This window comes from Dreissena polymorpha, chromosome 1 (assembly GCF_020536995.1).
Source record: "Dreissena polymorpha isolate Duluth1 chromosome 1, UMN_Dpol_1.0, whole genome shotgun sequence".
NCBI classification, from domain to species: Eukaryota; Metazoa; Mollusca; class Bivalvia; order Myida; family Dreissenidae; genus Dreissena; species Dreissena polymorpha.
In genome coordinates, this window is record NC_068355.1 from 160,701,745 (window position 1) to 160,729,461 (window position 27,717).

Here is a 27,717-nt window from a genome sequence, read left to right on the forward strand (position 1 = left end):
TTAAAAGCTAGCCTTACTCAATCCCTATGTTACATCTTTGATACCAACTGAAAGCCAAAATCAAACTTGTTTAGGCCTAACCAAACGCACATTAAAACTGAATCAATTCAACAATTGTAATACAGATCTGAGGTGAAATGGTATGCATTTTGTATTGGAAGTGGTTTATTTCGTTTTTTGTGACTATACATATGTCAGTGGTGTTATGGTTTAGTGTTGATTTGCATGAAATGTGTCTTGTTATCTACAAAAAGCTTTCACGCCAAGTAACATTAATGAATTGGTAAATACGTTTGATTGATAGGAGAAAAATGTTAAGTGTTTTTAAATGCAAATTATATGTTTACATTCCTTATTAACATTTCCGTATACACATTATATGTATTCTTACTATTTTTTGTATTTTTATTTGTAAACTATTGTTTACATAATGATATGAATCAAAACTAGCCATTTTTTTAGCTCACCTGAGCACAACGTGCTCATTGTGAGCTTTTCTGATCGCCTTTTGTCCGCCGTGTGTCGTGCGCCGTCAACATTTGCCTTGTGAACACTCCAGAGGCTACATTTATTGTCAGATCTTCATGAAATTTGGTAAGAAGACTGGTCTCAATGATATTTTGGATGATTTCGAAAATGGTTACGTTTGCTTGAAAAACATGGCTGCCAAGGGGCGGGGCATTTTTCCTTATATGGCTATAGTAAAATCTTGTGAACACTCAAGAGGCCACATTTATTGTTTGATCTTCATAAAACTTGGTCAGAAGATTTATTCCAATAATATCTTGGACGAGTTCGAAAATGATGCCGGTTGGTTGAAAAACATGGCCGCCAGGGGGGGGGGCATTTTTCCTTATATGGCTATAGTAAAACCTTGTTAACACTCTAGAGGCCACATTTATTTTCAGATCTTCATGAAACTTGGTCAGAATATTTGTCCAAATGATTTCTCGGATGAGTTTGATAATCGTAACCTTTGCTTAAAAAACATGGCTGCCAAGGGGCGGGGCATTTTTCCTTATATGGCTATAGTAAAATCTTGTTAACACTCTAGAGGCCACATTTATTGTCCAATCTTCATGAAACTTGGTCAGAAGATTCATCCCGATAATATCTTGGACAAGTTCGAAAATGATGCCGTTTGGTTGAAAAACATGGCCACCAGGGGGCTGGGCATTTTTCCTTATATGGCTATAGTAAAACCTTGTTAACACTCTAGAGGTCACATTTATTTTCAGATCTTCATGAAACTTGGTCAGAAGATTTGTCCCGATAATATCTTGGATGAGTCCAAAAAAGATGCCGGTTGGTTGAAAAACATGGCTGCCAGGGGGCGGTTCAGTTTTCCTTATATGGCTATAGTAAAACCTTAATTGTTAACACTCTAGAGGCCACATTTATTTTCCGATCTTCATGAAACTTAGTCAGAAGATTTGTTCCAATAATATCTAGTTATCTCAGGTGAGCAACTTTGGGCCTTTCAGGCCCTCTTGTTTAAATATTTAATACCCAAGATTTTATATCCTTGTTTATAAATTGTTGTTTATTTTGTTGTTTATTTGATTGTTTGTATTTTATTCAATGAAGATTTACAAGTTATATTTTATAGATTTATATATTTTTACATATTAATATAATTCTCAATTTCTAACAAACACCTATTCAAGCAAATATTTGCTTTTTCATGTCCCAGGCAGCAGATGGCATTATGGTAACCATTGCACTTGTCAGTCTGTTTTTAATATCTCTTTTACTACCGGTTGGATTTCCCTGAAACAATTACAATTGTATGACTTAAATCTAGATTATTGTAAAGGAATTTGCTGTGACTAATTTTGGCAATTCTAGCACTTTGTCTGTTTTTTAAGCTATTTTCTCAAACTGACTTACTACCACTGGGCTTAGCTTGCTCAGACTTTCATAGTTGAATGACTGTATTGCTTACTGTAAACGTATAGAAATTCGTCTGTATGAAATTTCGTGGTTTAATAAAAAACAACTAATTCGTTGACACGTAATTTCGTGGATTTCAAATTACGGGGAAGATTGACAGTCATAATAATTAAACTTTTCTTAAAACAACCAGAGTTATAACGAAGAATAATCTGCTAATGTGTGTTGACAACAAGGCTTGTGATTAATGTGCACTGAAGCATGAAAGTGTTGCCGATAATTGTCGATAAGAGCGAGCGGCCATCGTGTGAGTCCCCCTCGCTAATTGCCATCAATGTTGTTTTTACAATATTTGCATTTCTCTGCTCAATCGGTCCCCTAGTAGTAACAATTGAGTAATAAGGTCCGCAAACTACAGGTGTGAAAACCGTTATGTCTCTTTTAACTTTGATTGGCACTAATTGACATATGTGGTAAATCTACACACTGTTTATTGGACGACGTCACGTAAAAGAGAACAATTGTTGATGTACAGTTTAAAATTCCGTGCTTGATTTAAAAAGTATTATTACTCAAACACTTATCAAGAAAACAACATATTGTATTACCTAGCATATCACAATCAAATATCTCAGATAACCAAAAACAATAGAGAATGTCGGCAATGACATTCAGAAAGGACCGATTTCGGATTAAAAATGTAAAATTAATCGTTGGTACTTGAATTCGTGGTTCAGCGGAACAACGAAATCCACGAAAATTCGTACCACACGAAATTTAATGGTTTTACAGTATATGATTGTAAAGAAGGAATTAAGACTGTGACGAGTTTTGGCAGAATTATCACCGTCTATTTCTCTACATAAGAATAGATAGTCGGAAACGATGTATTTTTACTTTCTCTTTAAATACTGGGTGGATCTTGTTAAAACCTTTACAGTTGAATTAACACAGTTGAATGAACTTAAAGCATAGACAATAGTTAAGAAAGAATTTACAATAAAGAAAGGAATTTAGTTTCAACAAGTTTTGACTGAATTATGGTCCATAGTCTCTTTCTTCTACTGAATATATAGGACCACTGTTTTGTTTTTTCATTTCTATTAATTGATTTTCAGACTTTGCTCAAACTGACATCTAAATGATGACCTTATTGTGTAGATGATTGTTCTTCAACGGATTTAGGCTGAATTATTGCATTTTGTTGGCTGTAAAATATATATTGGGTTTCTCTTTGTCATCAGTATCTCACTAAGTTCTAGTTGATTTCATGCAATGCATTCTGCCTCATATTTATGCACATTCAATCGTTTGAATGTTTGTTTTTTTCCACAGATTTGAGGTTAAAACACTTGTATTTTTCTCAGCATGTGATATATTTAGAGGGGAAGTGATATTTTGTTTGTAATTATCATAGTAACATTTCTTCAACATGAGAGTGTATGGAAATCAATGCGAATCGCAAAAAAGTTTTTTCAACTGAACAACAGCGGATAAAAAATGTTTCCCTAAAGTGACATTTGTTTGACTTATTTATTGCAAAGACCAAATTATTATTCATTATTAAGGCAGTTGGGATTTATGTGTATTTTGTTTTGAAAAAAATAGTTAATACTCCATCTAATTTTTGCAGATTCAAGATTGTGTTGAACAGTTTCTATATACCCTGATTGACACAGCTATAACCCTTTGAGCCCTGGAACCGAATTTTAAAGGCCTTTGCAAACAGTTTGGATCCAGATGAGATGCCACAGAATGTGGCGTCTCATCAGGATCCAAACTGATTGCTATTCTGATAGTATTCTTTGAAAAAAATATAAGAAAATGCTAATTTTAGAAATTAAGCAGACAATATTTTAGCAGACGACAAATTTCACAGCATGCAAAGGGTTAAGCTTCAGTGCATTCCAAGATGATGTAACATTTCAATTATACTTTACTTTGTTATAAATAAGCATATCTTTACAACTGTTTACTTTAAATCATTAAAATCTCATTTTCTACGAAAATATATGGGGAAAATGTACACATTTGTTTTATGTATTCATATGTTAAATGAATTTTCCATGTTTTTAATGCGTCTTTATTGATTGTTTAACCCATCTTTTGTGTTTTATTCAGTGCAATCTCTTTTTTATAAACATCTATTTAATAAATTTATTCATTTAGAATCAACATGTCACTTTTGTGAACACCTTCATATCAAACTCATTTATTGTCTGTTTTTTTTTGCATAATAAATAATAGTCTCTTCTATACGCAAGTTTATTTCTGTAATTGTTATATGATGCATAAGATAAATATTTTAAGTGCAGGTTGTTTTACTTCGTTTTAGATTGAGCATGAATAGAGTTGACATCACTACACCTGCATATTTATATCGGAGTAGGTCTATGCTATTTGTTGGAGAATAGCATCTAATTGCAGTATGTTTTAATGACAGAATTGAATCCGTCAGATCTACATTACCGGTCACAGGGATCTTTAAGAAATATGATCTACATACTATAACAGTATACGTATATATTTGTAGTATGTAGAGTATTTTCAGCTCACCTGAGCACAACGTGCTCATGGTGAGCTTTTGGGATCGCCTTTTGTCCGTCTTCCGTCCGTCATGCGTTCGTCGTCAACATTTTGCTTTGTGAACACTCTAGAGGCGACATTTATTGTCCAATCTTCATGAAACTTGGTCAGAACATTTGTCCCAATGATACCTCGACTGAGTTCGAAACTGGGTCATGCTGGGTCAAAAACTAGGTCAAAAAAAAAATACTTGTGAACACTGTTGAAGTCACATTTGATGCCCAATCTTCATTTAACTTTGTCAAAATGTTTGTCTTAATGATATGTTGAGTTAAAAAATTGTTCTGGTCCGTTGAAAAACATGGCTGCCAGGTGGCGGGGCACTTTTTCTTATATGGCTATAGAGAAACTGTGTTAACACTCTAGAGGTCACAAATTTTGCCCAATCATCATGAAACTTGGTCAAAACATTAGTTTCATTGATATCTCGGACAAGTTCGAAATGGTCAAGATTGGTGAGAAAACATGACCGCCAGGGGGCGGGACAGTTTTCTCTATATGTATATAGTAAAAACTTGTGAACACTCTAGAAGTCATATTTTTGGTCTAATCTTCGTGAAATTTGGTCAGAACATTTGTTTCCTGGATACAATGGTTGAGTTAAAAAATAGTTCGGTCAGTAAAGAAACATGGCCCGGCCCCCAGGGGGGGGGGGGGGGTCATTTTCCTTATATTTATGCCCCCCTTCAAAGAAGAGGGGGTATATTGTTTTGCTCATGTCGGTCCGTCCGTATGTATGTCCCTATGTCCATCCACCAGATGGTTTTCAGATGATAACTCAATAACTCTTAGGCCTAGGATCATGAAACTTCAAAGGTACATTGAACATGACTTGCAGATGACCCCTATTGATTTTGAGGTTACTAGGTCAAAGGTCAAGGTCACGGTGACCTGAAATATTAAAATGGTGTCTGTATGATAACTCAAGAACGCTTATGCATAGGATCATGAAACTTCATAGGTACATTGATCATGACTCGCAGATGACCCCTATTGATTTTCAGGTCACTAGGTTAAAGGTCAAGGTCATGGTGACCCGAAATAGTAAAATAGTTTCCGGATGATAACTCAAGAACGCTTATGCCTAGGATCATGAAACTTCATAGGTACATTGATCATGACTCGCAGATGACCCCTATTGATTTTCAGGTCACTAGGTCAAAGGTCAAGGTCACGATGACCCGAAATAGTAAAATGGTTTCCAGATGATAACTCAAGAACGCTTATGCCTAGGATCATGAAACTTCATAGGTATATTGATCATCACTCGCAGATGACCCCTACTGGTTTTCAGGTCACTAGGTCAAAGGTCATGGTCACGGTGACCCGAAAAAGTAAAATGGTTTCCGGATGATAACTCAAAAAAGCTTTTGCATAGGATCAAGAAACTTCATAGGTACATTGATCATGACTTGCAGATGACCCCTATTGATTTTCAGGTCACTAGGTCAAAGGTCAAGGTCATTTGAAAAAAGTTATGAGCTATTGTCATCACCTTGGCGTCGACTCTGGTTAAGTTTTGTGTTTAGGTCCACTTTTCTCTTAAAGTATCAAAGTTATTGCATTCAAACTTGGTACACTTACTTACTATCATGAGGGGACTGGGCAGGCAAAGTAAGATAACTCTGGCGTGCATTTTGACAGAATTATGTGCCCTTTCTATACTTAGAAAATTGAAAATTTGGTTAAGAAAAAAGTATACTTTTTGCAATTGGGAATATAGCCTTATTTCGGCTATAAAATTGGGCCAAAAAAAACCCCTGACTAGGATCATGAAACTTCATAGGTACATTGATCATGACTCGCAGATGACCCCTATTGATTTTCAGGTCACTTGGTCAAAAGTCAAGGTCACAGTGACTCGAAACAGTAAAATGGTTTCCGGGTGATAACTCAAGAATACTAAGGCCTAGGATCATGAAACTTCATAGGTACATTTATCATGACTTGCAGATGACCCCTATTGATTTTCAGGTCACTAGGTCAAAGGTCAAGGTCACAGTGACATAAAACGTATTCACACAATGGCTGCCACTACAACTGACAGCCCATATGGGGGGCATGCATGTTTTACAAACAGCCCTTGTTATCTAGTAAAAAAATACTTGTTAACACTCCAGAAGTCACATTTTAGCCTAATCATCTTGAAATTTTGTCTTAACATCGATTTTATAGATATCTCGAACTAGTTTGAAAATGGTCATGATCGGTGGAAAAACATAGCCACCAGGGGGTGGGGCAATTTTCTCTATATGTATTTAGTGAAAACATGTGAACAGTCTAGAAGACAAATTATTTGCCCAATCTTCATAAAATTTGGTCAGAACATTTGTTTTCTGGATGCGATGGTTGAGTTCGAAAATGGTTCGGATCCGTTAAAAAACATTGCCGCCAGGGGGGGTCATTTTCCTTATATTTACATAGAAAAAAAAAGCTTGTGAACACTATAGAAGTCACATTTTTTGCCTAATCATCATGAAATTCGGTCAAAACATTGGTTTTGTGGATATCTCTTACAAGTTCGAAAATGGTCGCGATCATTTGAAAAACATGGCCACCAGGGGGTGGGGAAGTTTTCTCTATATGTATATAGTGAAACCATGTGAACAGTCTAGAAGACACATTTTTTGCCCAATCTTCATGAAATTTGGTCAGAACATTTGTTTCCTGGATACGACGGTTAAGTTCAAAAATGGTTCGGATCGGTAAAAAACATGGCCGCCAGGGGGGGTCTTTTTTCTTATATTTTTATAGTAAAAAAAGCTTGTGAACACTCTAGAAGTCACATTTTTGTCCAAACATTGGTCAAAACATTGGTTTTATGGATGTCGTGTTATGATATCTAGGCCGAGTTCCTTTATGGTTGCGGTCTGTTGAAAAACATGGCTTTAAATAGCTTTATAGTGTAACCTTGTTTACACTACTAAGAAATTACCAATGTACACGTTGAATGAAATTTATGCATATTATGATATTCATGATCTCCATGCAGTTATCTGAATATTAATTCTGCCGATAAGATATACGGTTAAATTGCCCCCCCCCCCCCCCCCACCCAATTTTTTTTTTATTTTTGTTCCTTTCTGAGGAGGATTATTATGATGATGATTGGATGGGGGAAGAAGTGCAACAAACATAATTATGCCGTCTGAAAACCCTTTATTAAACATTCTCAAAATGTTAAGTAGTAATACTGATTTCACAGAAAATTACTTAGAGGAGAAACAACTGTATATAACTTGAATTGTGTTTGACCTCCAATCATGAATGCATGGCTTGTCAGGAATGCACTCTTATTTCTCAATTGATCCCATTCATCCACCTGCTTATCAGCAACTAATAATTTCTCTATTGACTGTGCATGAATGGTTCTGGTACAGTAGTACTCATTGATGTGATGTAACAGGCTTGCAGCTTAAATGCCCTTCTTCCCTAGAAATAGGCCCCAGCTGGAAACTCACATCAAAGACCTTCAGACTGATAAGAGTGGAACATAAATTGTTATGGCGCACAGTTTATGGATGAGGTCGGTAGTTTTGGTGTAATTATTTAAAATGTGTGTTTTAAATAGGGTTGATTGTTGTTTAAATTGGAAATATCATTGAGGGTCGAGTCTGAAAATAGTTCCAGTTTGTTTAAAAGCAAGGCCCTGAGGTGGGTGGAATATTTCTTTTTATGGCTATAGTGAAACATTTTTAACTCTATAAGTCACATTTTAGTTCAATCTTAGTGAAACATGTTGAGAACATATGTTCCTATAATATATTGATTTACTTTGAAAATGGCTCCGGTGCTCTGAAGAGCATGGTTTCAAGGGGCGAGCGAATTTCTTCTTGTGAACAATATGATATTTCATGTTTCATGAAGTACTTTTATTATTTTGACTCCACCTTCACGGAATAGTTTAGTTACTTCGGGTCTCAGGTGAGCGCCTTAGGGCCCATGGCCCTCTTGTTCTTAAATGTCCCTGTGTTACCGGTGTATACATTTTGGGAACATTACTCCCAGAAAGCTATGTGACCCACACCTATTTGATCACGTCTATTGGCCATTGGTTTATTCATTATCATAATGATTATCAAAATAATGTGTATACCGTAGTCTTTATGTATTTTGCTTGATCGTGTGAAAACATTACAATAATAATCAATGAATGTTTTTGTGTATGTCCATCAGCAAATTCTTAAATAATTATTGTATAACTAATCTTGCATTTGGACACTTTACTGTGTCCAATATTTATTGTGGGGGCATCGTCGTGTGTGAAATAATTGTCGTAAATTTTAATATATGCTAACGTGTATGTACAAGAATGTTTCGTGGTTACTTTATTAAAACTGTCTTGTGCTTATAAGCATTATTAAATGTATTTCCAACATGCCTTGTGGTTATTTACGGACATTGTATTTTTTAATTTTTCTCTGAGCATAACTCAATGAATCTTATGTAAAAATTATAAATTCAGAGTTCTAGAGATGGTATATTTATAATAATGTCTTGATTACGAATACAAACATTATTTTATTTTCGTAAAAATGTTTAAGAAAACGTGAGATTGGCTTCGGACAGCGTCGGAAGCACGACGTAGTTATCACGAGCTGCACGAAGCCAATCCCGCGTTCGCTCTTAAATGTTCGGATATCGTCGAGGGAAATTCACATGCAATATATTTTCACGCACAAAATAAAAACGAGCATTATGTATCTCGTTAAATTTATGTTACCAGACCACGTCTAGCGTCAAAATTCGGTCATTGATATGAGAAACACTAATTTTTTATGGGTTAATTTCATTTTACGAAATACTCGTTGATTTTAACACGGAGCGTATAATGGAGCGTATGCCATCTAGAGTCCGTGCATCTAGAGACCGTGTCATCTAGAGTCCGTGATTTTCAGTTGGCTTTAAGATTCGGTTAATCTGTTGGAAATGCAACCGTCCGTTATGTGTGGTAAGTTATCCATGCGCGTGCGGTACGAGCTCAACCGTCCGTTATGTGTGGTGTGTAATCCATGCGCGTGCGGTACGAGCTCAACCGTCAGTTATGTGTGGTGTGTAATCCATGCGCGTGCGGTACGAGCTGGTGTTCAAATACATGTACGTGTCGTCATATAGAATCAGCTTATTGTATACCCTCGATTAGTTATCAAATAAATGATCAATTATGTTTTTACTACATTTCCTAAATAGATGTATGTCATTCTTTATCTTTATGATCAGTTTAGTTCCGTAAAATATGTAAGAGGCAATAAAGAGTATATGGACGGATCACTATTTGTTAATATGGACCGCGCGTGTTAAATATCGAACGCCCATGCAAGATCTTGACGAATGACGTCACCGCCCAAGTACCACACAGCTAAGTATCAATCTGCGGTTGCGCTTGATTTTTATTTGCAGGTAGATGTTGACATTCGTTTTTGTCGAACTGCATACGTATAAGCCCAAGTCTCACTATTGCCGGTAGAGCCCCGGTCCATCCCGGTTTGCTACGCCGGTCGACCGGCGAGAACCGGGATGATTCGTGGATTTTTTTATCGCGATCACACTATTTCCCGGTGCCGCCCCGGTTGAAGCCGGCCAACAACCCGGCAGTCCCGGTCAACCCCGGACTAGCTACGGTTTATCCCGGTGAAGCCCCGGCCTAGCCCCGGTTGTCGCCGGAAATGCCCAGGTGGAGCCCCGGTGAAAGCCGGCAAAACCCCGGTATACCGTAACTCCGCCGGCACTCACCGGGGCTATACCGGCATCAGACCCCGGCAGAGCTACGGCAACGCCCCGGTTTAACCCCGGTCGCCGCCGGTAATGCCCAGGCGGAACCCCGGTGAATGCCGGTGGCGTCCCGGCAGAGCGACGGTTTACCGATGTACCGTAGCTATGACGGGACTCTGCCGGCATTCACCGGGGCTCCACCAGCGCGTTGCGTAGCTTTGCCGGGGTCTGTATGGGCCCCGGTTGAGCTACGGTGCCGTCCCGGTTGTTCCCGTCGCCGCGCCGGTCGTTGCCGGTCCTTTCCGGTCATTCCCGGAGGTATTAAACATTTTAATACTTTCCCGATGGAGCCCCGGTTTTCCCCGGTTAATCCCGGTCGTCCCCGGTAGAGCCCCGGTTCATCCCGATAGATCCCGGATCACGCACCGGGACTCCACCGGCATCATAGTGAGACTGGGCCTATACGTTTTAATTTATCATTAAACATGTTAAAAATCTAACATTTTATATGACATATAACGCAATCTAAATATGTTTTGAAAGCTTATACATTTTGTCAATTTGTGAGACTGTTGTAAAAATTGTTGATTATACACTGGTAAATACACAGTATGAACATGCTCGGCACAAAAGTGAAAAAGAAAACCCAACTCCGAGCCTAGTGGCATAACACTGACAAGCTAGACCGCCCCAAACAGTGACCAGCTAGGCCGCCCAAAACAGTGACCAGCTAGGCCGCCCAAAACAGTGACCAGCTAGGCCGCCCCAAACAGTGTACGGACTTCCGCTTCAGTACATATATAGGATTTGGTGCTCTCTCGCTGGTCAATATTTCGTCAAACGAGCCCTAAGCGGGTGGGATCTACTTTTTAATAATATGTGAAAGAAAACCATAGAACAGAATAGAACTGTGGGTGCTTCATGAATGAATGGTATTAATGCGTTTTTTTAGAAAATATATTTATACAAGTGTTTCGTTAGAAGAGCGAATACGTGTCGTTGAACTACCTCCGTTTCTCGACTTAACCTCATTGCTGAAATACAAAGCAAAATTTGTTATAACAATAAATAACATACTTATATTTCAAATTTATTTACAATATTTATATCGATAACAAAACAAGTAACTATAAAGAAACAAGAAATTTGTTCTGGATTAAACATGTATGTTGTATCTTGTACATTTATTTTAATACAACAAATGCACACATTTCAAAAGAATATTATGCATACCCATTACGTAAACCCGATGAATATTGACAAAAAAACAATGGTTTAGCTAAGAATCCCAGCACAATTTCATACATTTTATAGTGACCAGCGAACATATTTGCATCGCATGATTGCGTTTGTACAATTTGCATGGCCGACGAAACAATTACATGGAGAGATGTACGAAATATTTGTACTTATCGATGATGAAAATGTATGTATCAAAAATGAAACATCCAAAGGGTATGTTCAAATGCCATAGCAAGTACATATCGTTATTTTGTTTAAAAGCATTAATGTTCAACAAGCTTGCACTTTTCTGTCAAATTTTTTACTCGTAAAAGATCTGAAAAAGAAACACATACATCGCAAACGATATACTTTACATAATTTGCATTGATTTCATACACACAAATGTTAAATATTACCACTTCTACCATTTTTGCTTTTGCAAAACGTTACGATAATATGAAATCACATACAGGCCTAGACTCATTCTGATAATGATTCGGAAACATAGAAAACATAACTTATAACTCATGAATTTGTAAAAAAAATGTACACAAAACAAACACGACATGTTAATACAAGTTTGCAAAGTTCGAACGCTTTCGGAATATTTAAATTAAATAGCATGCGGTCTGAATTATTTTACATTAATTGACCTTAACACAAATTTACAGAAAATCAGTAACATTGTTGAGGCTAACCACACACACTTATTTTTTTAAATATGGGATCTTCTACATAATGACATTCAAATGCGGTTAAACCTTTGAGTTGGGGAAACCGTGCTTATTGATGTACGTAAAGCATAGTCCCGTTTCAGCCTGTTTAGTCCGTACATGCTTATCAGGGACGACACTTTCCACATAGAATGGAGTTTTTGTTTAAAACATACTTCCTTTAAGAGAACTAGAAAGTGTCTTCCCTGAAAGCCTGTGTGTACTTAACAGACTAATCTGGGGCGATAATTTACGCACATCCATTAAGCCCGGATTTCACAACTTATCAAAACACAGTTAGATATATGTGTATCATTGTTTATATATGAGCACATTAATTCAAGACATTAAAAACATGTTGCCCCACGGCAATACGAGTTAACAGATATTTTAATGTTGCATGCTCCTAAACCTGTTGCTCTGCGTATCAAAAGATACGAGCCCACCTTCCTTGAGGACTAAGAATTATTATAACGGTTATAACAATAGGTCGAAGCATTTTCAAGATATGTGTGAAAACGGGTTTAAGCTGCAAGCGCATTCAAACTTGATTATTTACATATTCACCTTAAAATAGATAGACATCATCGTTTAACCCAAAGCAAAGAACTTTCCAATTTGCCGCATCATAAGTCAAAGCGTTCTCTAGATATAATGTGGACACGAACAGGTCATATTTGTTTATATTAAAGGTCCATGTGACCTTTTAGCTGTTGACCTTAACATCAATATGGGTCTTCTTTTCATCTCAAAGTGCATGATCTCAGGAAAAAGCTTTCTTTGTATTTCGCATAAAAAGAAATGGATCGACGAACATGTTCACAACAATTTACCCGTTGTTTCTTCTGGGAAATTTACTTATATTTATGAAACTGGATACGATTATGTGCATCAGAACATCAGATCGCTTCTTTATAAATGAGAACACCCAAATAAAATTATACACATCTTTAAACTGAACACATTTGTATCAAATTGAACACATAGTTTATTAATGAACACGTTGGTATATAACTAAACATACAATTCATAAACATTGCTTGTATATGAACTATGAATTGGCCAGAACAAATAGTTTCTAAACAAATATATACAGAAAAGTGTTTTCGCTCTCGGCGTCATAACGTCTTACACAATCCCCGGAAAGAAAGACGACTTTATTATCTGCATTAACTTGTTTGCATTAAATTTTAACATTGATAATAACTAAACTAAACATGTGAAATAAACCGGGTATATACAACAGTAAAACAACAATAATCGAAAACGCCGTCACAACGAACATGTGTAGATCCATTACAAGTTGTCAAACGTCTGTCTAAGTGTTTCTAGACAAATACCGGATACTGTGATTGGTTGCGCGACGCTCACCTACTTTGAAGTGTCACTTTTCGAAGGCACAACATCACCGGCCTGAAAGTATAATCTCTACAGTGTATTATATGTCGATGATTTATCGCAAAATCGGTAATATTTCTATAAAACGTTATGAAAATGGAGCAGTTCAACGCATACTTGTCGAATTCGGGCTTCTTATATCGATTTTTTTTGTTAAAAAGAAGTCACTTCAACACGAAAATTTATTCAAAGCGGACAGTGGCTACCCTGATTAGTCTTTGCGGAATGATAAGGCTAATCTGGAATGATACTTCACGCACATGCATTCAGATCGTTTATTCTATTCTGGGACGATACGTCACGCACATGCATTCAGATCGTTTATTCTTATCTGGGACGATACTTCACGCACATGCATTCAGATCGTTTATTCTAATCTGGGACGATACTTCACGCACATGCATTCAGATCGTTTATTCTAATCTGGGACGATACTTCACGCACATGCATTCAGATCGTTTATTCTAATCTGGGACGATACTTCACGCACATGCATTCAGATTGTTTATTCTAATCTGGGACGATACTTCACGCACATGCATTCAGATCGTTTATTCCAGACACCGGCTCATATTAAATTCGTACATCGGACGTTAAAGCTAACTTTAAATTCAATGAATGTTATTGAATTGAATTCTTAAATACTGTACAATCCTGATTGTTCGCGTTAAATTAATTTTCGTTGAGTTCGTGCTTTGACCGATCCACTAGTTTAACACAAACACACAGGAAATAGCCAATGTGTATCTTTTTTTTCAAATATCAGACATCCATGAGTTATCGTGTTCAAGAAAAATTCATTTTTCAAAAAGCTTATGTTATTTATTAATTACTGCCAGTTTCTTTTACCAAACCCACTGTTGCCAAGCTTACCGCTTTCCTTGGTTTAGTACGGGGTTTCTTTGGCGCCGGCTGCAACAGATAAAACATAACGATCATAACGAGGTCAATTTTATATAAAAACCCGTATTCGAAAACATTTTAATATAGGCCCTAATGACGTTTTTCTTCGCCCCACTTATTAGAGGCTTTTATGGAACATTGCATGAACAAGTAGAGGCATTTCCAGAGGTGACATTACGTCTTTTAGTAACATGTCAAAATCACTTACCTGTAGTACTCGCAATTTACTCTTGCGCAGTACTTGTTGCGATATAAAAGGGTGAATCGACAACAAAACTTAAAAAAAGAGCGATTTAAGATGAGACGGTGGCCATTTGTACAGCTAGAAATAAGTCAAAGCAAAAAACAATCGTCTTACAAAAGTAAAAGTTTTTATTTGTAGTTGGGGCAGGAGTACATAAGCCATTTTCCGTGCATGTAGATAATATGGGCCGTGCTCTGTGAAAAGAGGATTTAATGCATGTGCGTAACGTGTCATCCCAGACACTTTCCGCTTTTATGATATTTTTTGTTGAAAGAAAGTCTCTTCTAATCAAAAATCTAGTTTAGGCGGAAAGTGTCGTCCCTGATAAGCCTGTGCGGACTGCCCAGGCTAATCTGGGACGACACTTTACGCATATGGATTCAACCCCTTTTTCACAAAGCAAGGCCCATACGAGCATTGCTCTGGTGGGAAAACCGGGCATAACGCATGTTCGTAAAATGCTTATCCGTGATCACACTTAACGCACATGCATTAAGCCCCGTTATCACAGAACAAGACTCACACTACATATCAAGAAAACAACCCAAAATTGTCAAAGAAAGCAATATTTGAAAGGTACATATTAAAAAGGAAAAATATGCGCGAATCCTATATGCACACAACAAAACGCACAATTAGAATGTGCTTTTTCACAGAATGCAAAATGACAATAAAAACAACATGAATTCATAAAACGCATACAATTCGTTTATTCAGTTAAAGTAACATAACTTCTCAAAATCAACGAATATTTCGCAAAATATTTTCTAAATATTTCACATAAAAAGTCAGTGTTCCTTTCAATTTCAACGCTAGATGAGGTATGGTAACATATATATAACGAGATAGAAAATGCTGGTTTTTATTTATTTTGTGTTGCACAATATATTCCATTTTAATTGCCTGCAATAATATCTATTCATACGACATACGAACACCAACATGGTACATGAACATGTGTTGAAGATATTGCCCCACAAAAAGAGCATTTTTTATCATGTTAAATCTATGTTACAACACCACATCTAGCGTTGAAATTTTGGCTTTTGCCATAAGCAACATTGTTTTCGTATGTGATAACTTTATTTTTCGAAATATTGCTAATAATATTCGTTGATTTAACCCATTTATGCCTAGCGTCTAGAAAAAAAGGCCTTGGAAAACAGAGTAAACCCTGATGAGACGCCGCATGATGCGGCGTCTCACCAGGGTCTATGCTGTTTGCTTAAAGGAATTTCTGTAATAAATAATCTAAATATAGAAATAAATATACCAGACATCCCTAATTTTGGAAATAAATTGATCCAATTTAGAAAGATGGGAGAGTCCACTAGGCATAAATGGGTTAAGTGTTTATGGGCGGAATCTCACGTACCCTTCGTTCGAATTGATATTATAAACCTTTCCGCGGCTGCGTAAATGTCACGTTTACCAATAAGTGTTACTTAATTAATCAATGTAAGGCAATCATTTGAAAGACGTTTTTTTTTAAATTAAAAAAAGCTCACATATAAGCCGTCAATACACCCCTTAAAATGCTAGGAAACGCACTGAACGAAACAACAACTCTTGTGTGGCCTAAATGGTTGACGGAAAATTCTTTATGACATTTTATGAGTATAAAAAGGCTGAGCGACATTTCGGCTTAATACAGTGATTTATCGCATTCTATATTTTATGTCGGTTTTTATGTTTGTCGTCTGATCATGGGACCATAACTCATTTAATACGAAAGGCCATATGAATTTCGGATTGCCATAAATTCGGATAAGCTTATTTTGCCAATTTATGCACACTTTTTAAAAGATAGGTTAAATAAATGTCATTAATGCATTAACCCAAACAATTAATACTATTTTGCCTATAGTTTTGTCTGTTGAAAAAATCCATTTTTACCGTCGACCGTGAATGTATTATTTTATGGTTGCCAAAAATAAGTCTTATTTTTTTTAATAACATCATTTTAATATCAATTATTTATTATTATATAAAATTATCCGGTGGACAATATTTGTAATTGCGGAAAAACAAGAAGTAGAAAAATCGTTATGAATGAAGTGTACATCGGGCGCTTTTACACGCATGCTCACTATTTATATCGAGACTATTCTCGTTACCTGTGTAGGCTACATATGAAAGCATTAGTTGGATTCTTACTAAAGACGGTATACACATTAATATTTTGTACAGGAATTGTATATATTATTTTACGATTTTATCAATAAATCATCGTAATTAGATAATAACTATTTGAAAACAGGGCATATCGTTCAATAGCGTCTATTTTTTTTGCGGAAATACAAGCGATATACTCATTAAAATGAACATATATATTGATATATATATATATATATATATATATATATATATATATATATATATATATATATATATATATATATATATATATATATATATATATATATATGCCCCTTGAAAGCGATACTATCACGGCTATTCTTTCAACGGTCGGACAGACAAACAAACACAATAAATTGAATTTATGGAAGAGGTTTGTCTGCAATCAAGGAAGCGCAATTAATTATTCTAACCTAAAATCGGTTTACGTGAGTTCAACAGTTTGTAAGGTCAGTTTAGACATTTCTAATAATATTCATTGATATATTGAGGTTTTGCCGGGTCTCTGGTTATTTGATAACCACGCAACCACGAACGCCCGTTCAACTGCATTCCAATCATTGCACATTGTGCCTTTTTGAGCTTTGTTGTCATAGAGAATCGTATTCATACCACTTTATGTTAACAAATAAATGAATAAGATTATGGGGGAATCTATTCGCAACGCTGTCAGAACGTACAATTTGTATTCATTAATGCTTATTTTTATTATAAAAACCAGTGTCATTCAATATTAAGGCAAACATGTAGGCGATAGCGATTAAAAAGGTAATGAAATAGTTTAGGCCTGAATCATTGCGTTTGACGAATTTTACGTGCGGTTTAAAGTCACACGGTATACTAACTATGTATATAATAAGGAAAATAGATATCATGGGATGGTCTATGTTCAGCATTACATTTTAATTGCATCTCGGTTTCAGTTTCACATCTTAAGAAGAGAAGTAAATGTGGGTGTAAACAAATGTTAAAAGTATGTATGCCATGATAAAGTAACGTAGCTTAATCAAAAATATAATACCGCCTCGTTAAAACTAAGAATCGGGAACTAGCTTTATGCTCTATGTCAAGCGATGGTCATCGAGTAAAACAGCATCGACTATTAACGAGTTGAAAAGATGAGTGCAATGTTTGAATTTCCTTTATGTCTGTCCACCCAAATTCTAAATCAAGTAGCAAGTAGCATATCCAGGTGTTTATTGAGTTTCTCTGACAATTTAAGTCAATCAAAACTTCATACATGTCCATCCGTTCGCCCCCTCCCCCGCATGAGGTCTTTCCGTTCGTTTCCGTGCGAGATCTTAGAAATTACAAAACCGAAGTCGATGACACTATATTCGAAATCCTTACCGCATACATGTACAGACTCCGGTATTATAGGCGTGAATCACGATTCTGGATTTCAGATCAAAGTAAGACCTTAAAGACAAGACAATACTTATTTTATTCAGACGTGTACAATGGACATCGTCGTAACACATCCCACTTTTAAAGACAATGATTAAAATGGTCACTTTGCTTGTACGTATTGAGATCCGTCGTGCGAAAATGGATATTAATACATACGCGGCTTGCAGTGCTATTATTATTTATGTCACTGAAATGCAAATCGGAATCGTTTTTTGTTTTGCTTTTGCATAATTTAACTTGGATTTATTTGATTTTCAGAAATCTTTTGAATATAAGAATAGAGAGTATTTATAGATATCCTTGTTGTTTTTTTGAAGTTTTCAAGTTCAGGGGTTTGAAACCTTGAGGCTACCTGTTGAGAACCTTGTAAAAAGGTAACATAGAAACTGTGTTTTCGTTTCAATATTGCCACTTGAGATTTACCTACCGCAATATAGCCGGGATCGACAGGCATTGACAGCAACAGTATTCACCTAACAGGAGATCAACAGAAATTGACAAAAACAGTAACACCTAACCGAGATCGACAGGCATTGCCAACAATAGTAACACCTCACGGAAATTGATAGGCCTTGACAGCAACAGCAATACCTTACCGAGATCGAAAGGCATTGACAGCAACAGTAACACCTAACCGAGGTCGACAGGCATTGACCGTAACAACAACACAAACAATCAAGCTCTTACAGGTTCTGCAGGTTTTTTCTTGCTTCCTAAAGGTCGCCCTCGGGGTCGTTTTTGTTTGGGTTCCATGGGCTGAAAGAAAACAATATTGTGATAATATTACATCATTAAACTGTTCACGCTCTTTTATATGGAATGTGAATTACAGTTATTTTAGTCTAAACATATTCATTACAGCTCGATTGCATCGAAAGCCGAAGGCTCATTGAAACACTCTCGGGTCCTTTTCCTGGGACTAGAACCAGTACTTGGTGTTTTGGGTGAGATCTAAAGAACGCTCCCACAGTTCACAAAATATGGAGGAGACAAAGTTGGTGGTGGCCTGATTATTAGAAAAACAAAGGTTATTGTCGGTTTACTCGATCATTCAAAAAAGATGAGATGATATGGACCCGATTAAAAGATCAATCGCACCGTTGTCACTACATGTACATCGTTTTGCCATCGCGTTTTCATTATCATTTGCACCACACCCACTTAATCAAATCACCTTCGTGTTTTCTAGGACGCTTGCAAATTCGCATCTTCCTCAGTTAACCTCCGCGATTTCAAGAATTTTTGCATTATCACCACTTCATCAGTTTTCAAGACAATATCTACGAACCTCATTTCAGTATATTTTTTTCGCGTTTTAAATATCATTCGCACCATCGTCATGTTATTAGGCACATTCTTGTTTTGAAATCATTTTAATGATAGCCACTTGATCAGATTGCTTCGCCCTAGAGTTATCGTTGTGTTTTAAAAATCGTATCATCGCTTTCACAATTTATCCTCTCGTATTTTTACCATATCATCATTACTACCTAGTTTTTTTTTAAACGTCGCGTTTCTTGAATTACTCAAAGCATTGTCGCGTTAACATGAGCTATTAACTTCACGTTTTGTATATACTTGCATCGTAACCTTTCATGATCGGTCATCGCTGTCTAAATGCATAATAACTTCTATGTTTACTATATCGTCGTGTTTCGTGCTGGCATATTTAAAACTGAGTCGTCAATTAACCATCGTGTTGTCATGCTCGAGTCATCAACGCGTCCTCAATTCATGGTAGTGTTCTAAAACCATGTAAAACGTAAAGTGTATATGAAAAAGCACGTTATAATTGCGAGAAAACGTAATGACACAACTCGCGCAAAGTTTCTGACAACAAATGAACTGGTATATTATGTATTTAATTTTGTTGTAGATTGAGTTTAAATTTAAGTATTTTACAAGATATTTGCATCTTCGATCAACTTCCCTTACAAAAAATGAATTTAAGGAAAAAAACCCAGTAAATATCGATTTTAAAATTCGGCGATGCGATAAACATGTCCCTGGTGAGAAGGGTCTTCATATTCGCTGTTGTTTCAGCGCTCGATTTAGCTCGCAACACCGGTATGCCATTTATGCGTGACAAATTTTGGCTCATACGTTATATGTTGAGCTCTATCATCACGAATGTAATGTGCACACGCCAAATACTTAAAACTCAGCCGCTTAAAAATGTTTCCTAACAAAAACAGTAACAGAACCTGCACTTCGCTTCAATTCGGCGTGACTTTTAACAGAAGTGCATTGCAAAACATTCTGTGATCGTAATTCGGTCGAATGCAACCCCTTATCAACGAAGGGCTACAGAGTTTAATAGGGGTTAAGGTACCGCGTAAATGAATAAATCTTCACCGAAGGTTCATGGTAATCTGATTTTGTTCAATGGCATCCAATCTCGCGTGAGATTATATTCTGACGAAAATAATATAACACCGGAAGTCATAATCAAAAGGTCACCGGGTCAAGTTGTCGTTTGCAGAAACGAGGGCTTCGCAAACGGATTTGAAAGGTAATGTATTATTTGTTCAGTGTTTTAATTGGTTTTAACCATTCAGAGCTCGGTGACAGTTCAATACGTTGTCACGAGAGACACTTGTTAAGGTTTCAATCTGCGTCTAAAATCTCCAGCGCGTTTTTCAAAACGAAATGGTCTAAGGCACGAACAACACTTTTTATCGCACTGCATTTGTATAAAGTATCAAAAAGCACACTTCAGTCTGATGTAAGGAAAAAAAGTTACACTATCTCAGCAAGTAATGTGTAGATCACTACCAGAGACCCAATTATTTAAAGTAATGTTGCAAAACATAGCACAATGATCAATACAATGACCTGTGCGTATAGTTCTGTTTTTTAGAATTGCTAAAATTGCGATATATTTGGCGTGTATGTAGGCAATAATGTTCCAATAAGTTCAGCCATTCTAAAGAATAATACTTAATTATATGCACGGCTTAATAATAAAGCAATGTTTCCATAAGTAAAACTACTAAGTATTCTTTAGGCGCCGGCCGGATTTTTCTGCGAGTTCACAATCAAAGTTGCCTTTTCAATGAATGTGGTTTATACGAGAAAAATGACAAATAAATTACATGACACGCATATGTTTTCCTATGAACTGCAATCTACAACTGAAGTTCACAACATTTATCGTGCGCGAGTACGGCCACACACGTGGTTCTGCCTGAGTTAAATACCAAATAACTTTCCATCCTAGCAAATTAAAATACATGATCAGCATTTGGTATAACCATGTATGCCTGGAAATGTGGAATATCTGCTATGAACAATCAACAAATTTAAGTTTGTTAACTTGCATACTTACGCAAATTCAATCAAAGTCGGTGAACACACTAGGTAGATAGACTATTTGCACACATATATATATATATATATATATATATATATATATATATATATATATATATATATATATATATATATATATATTATATATATATATAAACATAATTATTGCGTAATTGTAATAATCCATTTAAAATAGACATTTAAGGAACGGTTCATATGAAAAAATTATATACATGATAACTATTCGTCAGGCAATAAGAATTGCTTATACTCGTGTTAAACAGTGGAAGCATCAAAGCGAGTCAACTTTTCTCGCAGATCTAGGAATCCCGACCCAGTCAATTATGTAGTATGTAAATTACGTCCGGACCAACTTTCATTTTTATTCTTTGAAAACTGGGCTTAATGAATGTACGTAAAGTATCGTCCCAGATTTGAATTTGCTTATTAGGGACAATACTGCTCATGTATACTGGATTTTCGAAAATGAGAAACTTTCTTTAAATTACAAAATCCATAAAAGCGTGTCGTCCCGGATTAGCCTGTGCAGACTTCACAGGCTAATCTTAGACGACATTTTCCGCATATTCATTTAGCCCATTTTCCCAGAACGAGGCTCTAAAACTCTCATTATTTTTGCAAGAGATGTGAAATGATTATTATCGTTAATACCTTTATATTTGCTGCAGCTGGTGACTACCTATATCCAAAAGGAGCGCGATACAAATTTTCGCCAAGTCCCTAACAAATCATGCTACCGTTTATACAATAACACACATGTAGTTTTCTAGTTTATACGTCATTTAAACCCTTTTATTCTCACCTCATCTGAGACAGGTTTCCTTGGCCTACCACGGCCCCTTTTCTCCTCGTCCGGTACCTTTGCTGGCCCATCGCCGGCACCGCCCTTCAGGGGTTCGGACATCAATCTGTCACTGTTTGTAACCAGTCAGAGAGATAAAGCATACACTCAGCACAAAATCATCAAGTTTACAAACTTCACTTCATCCATTAGTTAACACGATTGCCTTCTCTTAATATCGATGTCAAGTCCCCTATTCCGGTCGCCCGTATGAAACTGAACAGCGTTCTTTTTATTATTTCTTTGATCAAACTACACAGACGTGTTAACTGTGCCCTGACTTTTAATAATACCACACTCACGTATAGAAATTACAGATATGCGTGATGGTTGAACTATTAAACCTATTTAACGTTTAAATCACCCACTTAGCGATGTCAAACTCCTGATTCATTTTTCCGCTCCTATCAAAAAATGTCGTGATTAATGTGCAAAGTTTCAGCCCCCTAAAAGCGTTTTCAATAGGATTTGTTGTGAAGGCGATATCTCTACTTTGCTTTGAGTTTATGACCTAGTTCTCACGGCCTGAACGTTCTTATGAATGAGCAACGCGCAGTAATGTGGTATGTGGCCTAAATATATCCCTCCGCATGAAGCGATTCCATTTTCCACCACCTTACTGTCATCAGAGTTAGGAATGTCGGGATTAGAATCTTAAGGAATCTAAAATGTACGGAGAAAACCGAAACATTCCGAATAGGAAGTCCCCCAAAATGTGTGGGCTGAAACCAGCGAAAATACCGGAAATATTAAGTCGCATTCCAGTGGTTTGTTTCGCTCGATTGTGTAAATATTTATCAAGCGATTAAACAGATAAAGATCTAAAACGTTAAGTGACAACAGATCACATGAACTATGTAAATATGCCGAGTCAGAAGTCTTGCAAGAGGCGGCAAGGTCACATGTGGAGAAACAGTTGGAAACGAAAATTAGCTTGCAGACGACTCAGTTTTATTCTCATATGATGTTAATACTGGTGGTTACGAACATGCTCAAGTGAATCACCTGGTTATTGGAAAGTGAAACTTTAAACAGTATTGTACACCAAAAGTCACTGCACGAAAATGTATTCACTTTTGAAGCGGTATAAGGTGACAAGAGGCATGGTGAAATATGCATATTACGTCAATGAAGCGTTTGTTCACATAGAATTACCAACATCCATACACTAGGTAATGCAATATATATATATATATATATATATATATATATATATATATATATATATATATATATATATATATATATATATATATATATATATATATATATATATATGCTTAAGTAAGAACTTGTAAAATACACGCTTTCTAATGATTATTGGTACAATAACGCGAGAACCTTATAACGAATGTATTGTGGAATATTCGGCGACATTCTTGAAACTTACATTCTAAAATATATTATATGAATAAGGAGTGCAGATATTCATCTGTGTTTAAGTGTCTCATAAGTCAAAACATACTGGCGAGAGTCGACATTATAGTAAACAAACACTGTTACTTTTTACTTTACAATCTTATCCCAAGCGTGTGGTCGGTCGACCCAAAAAACTCCAGTTTCACGAGAAGTAAGAGTATGTATAATAAAACAGATTAAGTCGAGCACCTAATATACTTATAGGTCAGTTTTCGTGTTTATTACAGACTCATTGTAAATCAATGTGTGTAAAATAAAAAAGGAATATTACTTTTGTGTGAGAAAACATACAATTTTGTTAAGAAATGTAACATCTTAATCAAAATGTTAACTATTGTCACAATGGCCTAAAAACAACAAAATAATTCAAATACTTTCTCTAGCCGGGACATTGTATTGCTCTACCAACATAATTAACGCATGAATCAAAATCCTAGATCACAAAGCATCTGTCATGTTCAGCCCATAGCTAATAGCGTCTAGTATATTATCAGCATAACATTAATACATTCGCTTATATGATGAATGAGTGAAAGTTGATTTAAACCTGCTGACGATGAAAAAAAAGAGCCTGCCCTCGCTCTGGGAAAAGAGGTCTTGACGCATGCGCTTAAAGTGTCGTCCCAGATTAGCCTGTTCCTTCCGCACAGGCTAAAAGCTTAAAACGTTCTTATGATTTTTTTTCGTTTTACAGGAAGTCTCGTCTTATCCGAAATCCACTTAAGGCGGAAAGTGTCGCCCTTTATTACAGACTGATCTTGGACCAACACTTAAGGCGGAAAGTGTCGCCCTTAATTACAGACCGATCTTGGACCAACACTTAAGGCGGAAAGTGTCGCCCTTAATTACAGACTGATCTTGGACCAACACTTAAGGCGGAAAGTGTCGCCCTTAATTACAGACTGATCTTGGACCAACACTTAAGGCGGAAAGTGTCGCCCTTAATTACAGACTGATCTTGGACCAACACTTTACGCACATGCATTAAACCCCGTTTTCTCAGAACTCGATAATAAATCGCGATGCGCTGTCAAACAATACGGCGATATATTAGTGAAAGTGTACCATTAATTGTGCATTCATTTTATTAAAAAGACGTTCGATATAATATACAAAATGCAATATGGGTTAAACTTGGTCAGTCATACATAAGAAGAAGAATGCTCAACAAATTGTATTAGGAATATCTTCATTTCTTCTTATATGAGCTTTTTGTGTAACCCTTGGCTTTACACAAGGAGAGCAATTGCTCCGCTACATTTTGTATTATTTCAACAATGATATTTACATGTATGTAACATTTTGTATACCAGCATTTATTGACAAAGAAAATATGTCACTCTTTATGTGTCGTTTTTCAGACGGCATTGCCGTTTTACAACGATACCCTCATAGTCTACAAGCTAAACTGTACATATGGGTGATGCCACAAACACACATAATGCATTTTCGAAGAAAATCTAGTATTGTTAGCTGAACTCTCTAATAAATTAATGATTTTAGTAGAATTTACTTAATTTCCATTGCACTTCCAATGTTAGAATCATAACTAATGCTGGAAGCTTGTAACTTTGAATTAAAAAACGTTGTCAAACAATTTATTATTGTTAACTTTAAGTATCGTCGGTTATTGTTGTTTTTTTCCAACATATTCGCCTTTTATTATCTTTGGGAAGAGTTGTTAAGCATACTCGTGTATTGATTAATATCACCATGGTATTATTTGTTGAGATAATATTTGGTTAGTTTTTAAGCATATTTATTTGTTATTTTGTGGTTGGATATTGTTGTATCTCCTTTGTTTATAAAACATTGTCGTTGGTGGGGAATTTAAACATTAAGTTTAGTTATAACCTGAGCTGTCACGGAACATAGCGTTTGACTTTTCTTACCACAGTGTAAAGGTTAAAGTCTTTGGTAAGTGACCCCACACATGGTCATGTGTTAGATTTCTAGATCAATGAGCCGCGTTCTGCGAAAACTGGGCCTTATGCAATTGCGTAGTGTCGTGTGGTGCGCACAGGATAATCAGGGACGATACTCTCCGCATAGACTCGATTTTTATTTCGTTGATACTTCCTAAAACGAAAAATTACATAAAAGCGCAAAGTGTCGTCACTGATTATCATGTTGTCAACATTAGCCGGGGCATTACGTTGACTTTGAGAGACGGGGAATAAGAAAACCTCGCATTATCCGGTTAATATAAACCATCAAAAAGAGAATGGTCAGTTTATGACATCAGTTATAAGCGCCTGTATTAGTTAAAATCTACAGATTTTTTTCCACAATTACCCAGAATGCATCAATGTGTCTCACAGTCAAACCGTGCAGTAAATGTATAAATGAGTCACACGCTGGAAAAGCGGGGCTTAATGCATGTGCGAAAAGTGTCATCCCAGATAAGCTTGTGCAGTCCGTGAAGGCTATTCACGAACGACACTTTCTGCCTAAAATGTATTTTCGCTAAGAAGAGACTTCCTTAAAACATAAAACTATATAACCGAAAAGTGTTGTCCCTGATTAGCCTTTGCGGACTATACAGGCTAATCTGGGACGAAACTTTTCGCACATGCATTAAGCCCCGCTTTCCCAGAGCGAGACTCAAATATAAGTATTATCCAACCGCTATACAAAACACTCATATAACTGTATAAACAAATTTGTGTGTACTTACGGACCCTCGCATACTTCAAAAGTTCACAAAAACTGTATCAAAGCAACGTGATCACTAATCAAAACCGACAACAAACCATGTTAACATCCATTTAAACAAGATTGTATCGCGTATATAGAGAAACAATTGTGTCTAATGTGAACATAGCAAACTAGCCTGCCCGACTGAAAGCTATGCGAGGAATTCGTAAAATTAGATACATGGTTGACATGATTATAAAGTATGCTATTTAAGGACACATATTTCGCTTAAAGGTGCTTGTTTACAGATTTTCGTATTTAAAAATGTAATTAAATAGATTTGTTAAGAAAGCTGTAATATTTGGAAGAGTTTTTAATACAAATAATACAAGAGGGTCTGAAAGGCCCAAAGTCGCTCACCTGAGATTCAAAGGAACTGACCTGTTCTGTGCAGCCCAAGATGTGATTAGAACAAAATGTTCTTACCAACGTTCATGACTAGTGAACACCCTGGCAGCCACCTATTTCAACAGACCAGAACCATTTTCATACACATCCAAGATCTCATATTAACAAATATACTGACAAAGTTTAATGAAAATTCATAAGTCCATATAAGGAAAAATGCCCCGCCCACTGGTGGCCATGTTTTTCAAGCAACTGGAACCATTTTCGAACTTGTCCAAAACATCATTGGGACAAATCTTCTGACAAAGTTTCATGATGAACGTACAATAAATACGGCTTCTAGAGTGTTAACAAGGTTAAACTTAAGCTATATAAGGAACAATGCCACGCCCCCTTGGCGGCCATCTTTTCCACCAACCGGAACCATTTTCAAACTCATCCAAGATATCATTGGGACAAAACATCTGACCAAGTTTCATGATGATGATCAGATCGGACAATAAATGTGGCCTCTAGAGTGTTAACAAGGTTTTACAAAAGCACACTATATAGCCATATTAGGAAAAATGTTTCATGAAGATCGGAAAATAAATGTGGCCTCTAGAGTGTTAATAAGGTTTACTATAGCCATATAAAGAAAAATGCCCCGTCCCCTGGCGGCCATTTTTTTCAAACAACGGGCATCATTTTTTAACTTGTTCAAGATATTATTGGGATGAATCTTCTTACCAAGTGTCATGAAGATCGGACAATAAATGTGGACTCTAGAGTGTTAACAAGATTTTACTATAGCCATATATAGCCATATAAGGAAAAATGCCCCGCCCCTTGGCAGCCATGTTTTTCAAGCAAACGTT

The 27,717-nt window shown here is 36.3% G+C and overlaps 3 protein-coding genes and 1 long non-coding RNA gene across 4 annotated transcripts in view; 1 reads left to right on the forward strand and 3 right to left on the reverse strand.

Annotated features, from left to right (window-relative positions):
* The window catches only part of LOC127858487 (uncharacterized), a 418,400-nt gene that overhangs the window by 64,768 nt on the left and 325,915 nt on the right, over positions 1-27,717 (reverse strand). The gene's annotated exons all lie outside the window — the stretch shown is intronic.
* The window catches only part of LOC127858567 (uncharacterized), a 198,534-nt gene that overhangs the window by 54,601 nt on the left and 116,216 nt on the right, over positions 1-27,717 (reverse strand). The gene's annotated exons all lie outside the window — the stretch shown is intronic.
* LOC127858370 (34 kDa spicule matrix protein-like) overlaps positions 1-27,717 on the forward strand; it is a 420,221-nt gene that overhangs the window by 48,577 nt on the left and 343,927 nt on the right. The window lies entirely within an intron of this gene.
* On the reverse strand, positions 12,099-26,648 carry LOC127858509 (high mobility group protein HMGI-C-like). The gene is made up of 5 exons (XM_052395709.1): positions 26,493-26,648; positions 22,358-22,469; positions 18,910-18,978; positions 14,400-14,438; positions 12,099-13,541 (listed from the first exon to the last, which is right to left on the reverse strand). Exons 2-5 carry the CDS (start codon positions 22,457-22,459, stop codon positions 13,500-13,502), a joined length of 252 nt encoding a protein of 83 aa, XP_052251669.1. The 5' UTR covers positions 22,460-22,469; positions 26,493-26,648; the 3' UTR covers positions 12,099-13,499.